General features: G+C 45.8%; 1 protein-coding gene across 1 annotated transcript in view; it reads right to left on the bottom strand.

The window, feature by feature from the left end:
• The window catches only part of LOC116073544, a 40,138-nt gene that overhangs the window by 3,882 nt on the left and 32,600 nt on the right, over positions 1 to 3,656 (bottom strand). Inside the window, exon 10 of the mRNA XM_031345567.1 lies at positions 1,729 to 1,841. Coding sequence (XP_031201427.1) covers positions 1,729 to 1,841 — 113 coding nt within the window. The remainder of the gene's footprint in view (positions 1 to 1,728; positions 1,842 to 3,656) is intronic.

Genomic DNA, 3,656 nt, shown 5'->3' on the forward strand with positions numbered 1-3,656 from the left:
GAGAGAGGGGGAGGGAAAGGGAGAGAGAGAGGGAGAGAGAGGGAGGGATAGAGAGGGAGGGATAGAGATGGAGGGAGAGAGAGGGAGGGAGAAAGGGAGAGAGAGGGAGGGATAGAGAGGGAGAGACAGGGAGAGACAGGGAGAGAGAGAGGGAGAGAGGGAGAGAGAGAGGGAGAGAGAGGGAGGGATAGAGAGGGAGAGACAGGGAGAGACAGGGAGAGACAGGGAGAGACAGGGAGAGACAGGGAGAGAGAGAGGGAGAGAGGGAGGGAGAGAGAGAGGGAGAGAGGGAGGGAGAGAGGGAGTGAACAACACTTTCCTACTGAGCCAGCTAATGTTGGTTTAGGCCAATAAACGTGACTACTTAGAGGACCGCAAATGCAGACAAGCAGCTGGGACCTTCATTCCCTCACGGGTTTGATCAATGACACCGGCCCTAATGCCCTGCTTTTGCTTTTCCGACCTGACTGCTGGTCCCCAGGTTGGCTTATTGGATTTCCTGACATTTAGTGTCTCTCTAACTCCTTACCTCCTCTCTCTCTTTACAGCTGTTGACTATTTTGGTTTTATTTTAGTTTTTGAGACAGTTTCACATTGTATACCAGATTTGGCCTGAACTCACCAGATAGCCCAGGCTGGCCTTGAACTTGTGGCAATTCTCTTGCCTCAGCTTCTCAAGTGTTATTAGGATGATGGTATGAGCCACTATGTTCTGGGTCAAAAATAGTTGTGTTTAAAAAATACGTAAAGAAGAAAACAAGCCAGGCAATGGTGGCGCATGCCTTTAATCCTAGCACTTGGGAGGCAGAGGCAGACAGATTTCTGAGTTCGAGGCCAACCTGGTCTACAGAGTGAGTTCCAGGACAGCCAGGGCTAAACAGAGAAACCCTGTCTTGAAAAACAAAAACAAAAACAAAAACAAAACAATAAAACAAAAAAGAAGAAAACAAAACAAAACCACCACAACGTCAACAACAACAACTAAAAAGGCATGGTAGCTCATGCCTATAATCTCAGGGAGACAGGATTGCCAGAGGTTCAAGCCCAGTCTGCCAGTCTAATATGCGGATATGCAGAGTAAGATCCAACCTCAAAACTGACTAACTAACTAACTAACCAACCTACTAACTAACTAACTCACTCACTAACTAGATGACTCACATACAAACCCACGTAGGGGAGAATAGTTACTTCCAGGATGGTAGTAACAGTGCCGATATTTCGGGGTACAGCAGTCTAGGTTTTTCAATGCATGTGTACACTTTTTAATTTTTGTATCAAAAGTCGTCCTCTACCTACTACTTATTACCACCTCATTTTGTAACTGTGCCATTAAATATTTGCCCCATTAAAAAAAGAAAGTTCAATTTTACGCAGTGGAGAATGAGCATATGTAAATCATCCACTCCCAAGAGGCAGCCCTGGCATCTAAGAGCAGAGATGAGGCTCCTGGCAGATCCACAGCAGGCCTGCAGGAACACGAATTCAGCAGGGAAGAGGAGTTGAAGCCGGAGGCACTTTTCACTAATGCTTGAGAGATGATGTTGTGGTCTTACTGCTTGCCTCTTGATATAGCTGTCGTCCATTTGACTATGGTTTAGGGGAGGATGGCCTAGATCCTAAACTCTGGGGTTGAAGGCGCGCGCCATCAATTTCCATTGAGGCCTACGCTTCATCTCGCGCCCCCTGCTGGCTGCTACTCAGCTGCGCAGACGTTACAGAATTTACCTTTTTCTTCTTTTTACGGGTCCTAGTAGATTTCTTGCTAAGTTTCCAAATAGATCTGAAGGTGTCAGAAGAGATCCGAGGAGTGACTGTAACTTTTAAGGGTGGTAGTTTACCTGAGCAGAGAGAACAAGCAAGAATGAGCGAAACGGCTAACACTGTGTAGGGGTGCTCGAATGGCCCGGATTCTATCATTAGAGTTGGCTCATGAAGAGCTCCCTGCTAAAGCCGGGCGTGGCGGTACTCATCTGCATTCCTCCGACTCCAGAGGCTGAGGGAGGAGGACCAGCCTCGGTTACAGACAAACATATATAGCCAGCTCAAGGTCATCTTGGGCTACAGAGATCCTGTCTCAAAAACAAAACAAAACAACAAAAAACAACCAACCAAAAAACCCAAAATACCTCAACCAGAGGAAGAGGAGGAGAAGATGAGAGAGAAGAGAAAGGCATAAGCAAACGAAACTTGCTTGTTACCACGTACGTAAGTTATTCCGATTTCGTGAAAGGAAAATTAGAAATTGTTGGTTTGCAAATAAATGGTAGGAAGAGAGAAGACACTGGAAGGACATTATTTTTTATAATCAGTGATGTTTCCATTGTCTTTTAAGGTTTAGAACGATGCCTTTAGGGCTAAAGGCCAAGTGAGTCACCCTGTGAAATCTAAGCAGCTAACCCCCCCTTTTTTTTAAAAGACACTTCACTGTGTTCAAACTAACAACCTAATTAAAGCGCTCCGTCAGAAGCAGCCCACAACGATCCCAGCTCATGACATAAGTGCATTAAGGCTGCTCGAGATGCACACTTAGACTGAGTTTCAAACATGCTGATTTCCTGAGCCATAGATTGCTTTTTAATGCTGTTTAAACGAGTACTTGCGTTTTCAGGTGGGAATGCCATAATTAGCCTCTCATTTATGTAAATTGAGCCATTTACTAAGCACGTAAGACATTTTCCATCCCAGAAGAGGTACTGAGTGAAAGTCATTTCCCGTCACGTCACCGGAGGCTGGCTGTCCTTACGTTCCCCGCACTAATGCTGCGGAGATTGCCTGCAGCCCAATAATGGGTTTTGACTGCCAGGTAGAATGAAGGGGTGGCTTCAGCACCAGGAAAATCGAAGTGCTTATCGCACTTACAGTCAGGTTTAACAGAATAATCCTGCTGAACCTCATTCCGGCTCTAATGGAACAAGAAGTGGGTGTTCTGTTCCTCTAAAAGAAAAGGATAATTGAAAAAAACAGTCTTAGAATCTGTTAATTGACCATTAAAGATGCATGGCTTTAGTTTGAGGTGGAGCAGCACAGCAGACCACACAGCCCTGTGATCTTCTTTAACAAGGCTGCCAGCGAAGGAAAAATTTGACCTCTGACCTTTTTACTGAAGAAATGACAGAGACAGGATGCTGCTGCTGATGAACTCTCCCCTACTCAACCCGACCCAGACCAGAGCCCTCCTCCCTCTCAACAATGAATTTCATTTTAAAATCTGTCCATTGTCTTACATCGAGCTGCATTGAAAATGACATTTTTTGCTCTCCCCTGTAAAAGCAGCAAGAACAGCTGTCACCAGTTCTGGCCATGCATACTGAAAGAGAGGCTGGGGGTAGTCACTGTTAATTGACCTCCCTTCTCGCCTTTTCAAAGGGCTACACAGCCGTAAGATACTTAGCACTGCCTGCCAGCAAGAGCCAGACCTCTCTTCAATGATTTAGAAGTTCACTGTGGTTCCAGGACAGCCAGAGCTATACAGAGAAACCCTGTCTCGAAAAACCAAAAAAAAAAAAAAAAAAAAAAAAAAGAAGAAGTTCACTGTGAGCCGGGCAGTGGTGGCTCACACCTTTAATCCCAGCACTTGGGAGGCACAGGCAGGTGGATTTCTGAGTTCGAAGTCAGCCTGGTCTACAGAGTGAGTTCCAGGACAGCCAGGGCTA

Source organism: Mastomys coucha, unplaced genomic scaffold (genome assembly GCF_008632895.1).
Source record: "Mastomys coucha isolate ucsf_1 unplaced genomic scaffold, UCSF_Mcou_1 pScaffold23, whole genome shotgun sequence".
NCBI classification, from domain to species: domain Eukaryota; kingdom Metazoa; phylum Chordata; class Mammalia; order Rodentia; family Muridae; genus Mastomys; species Mastomys coucha.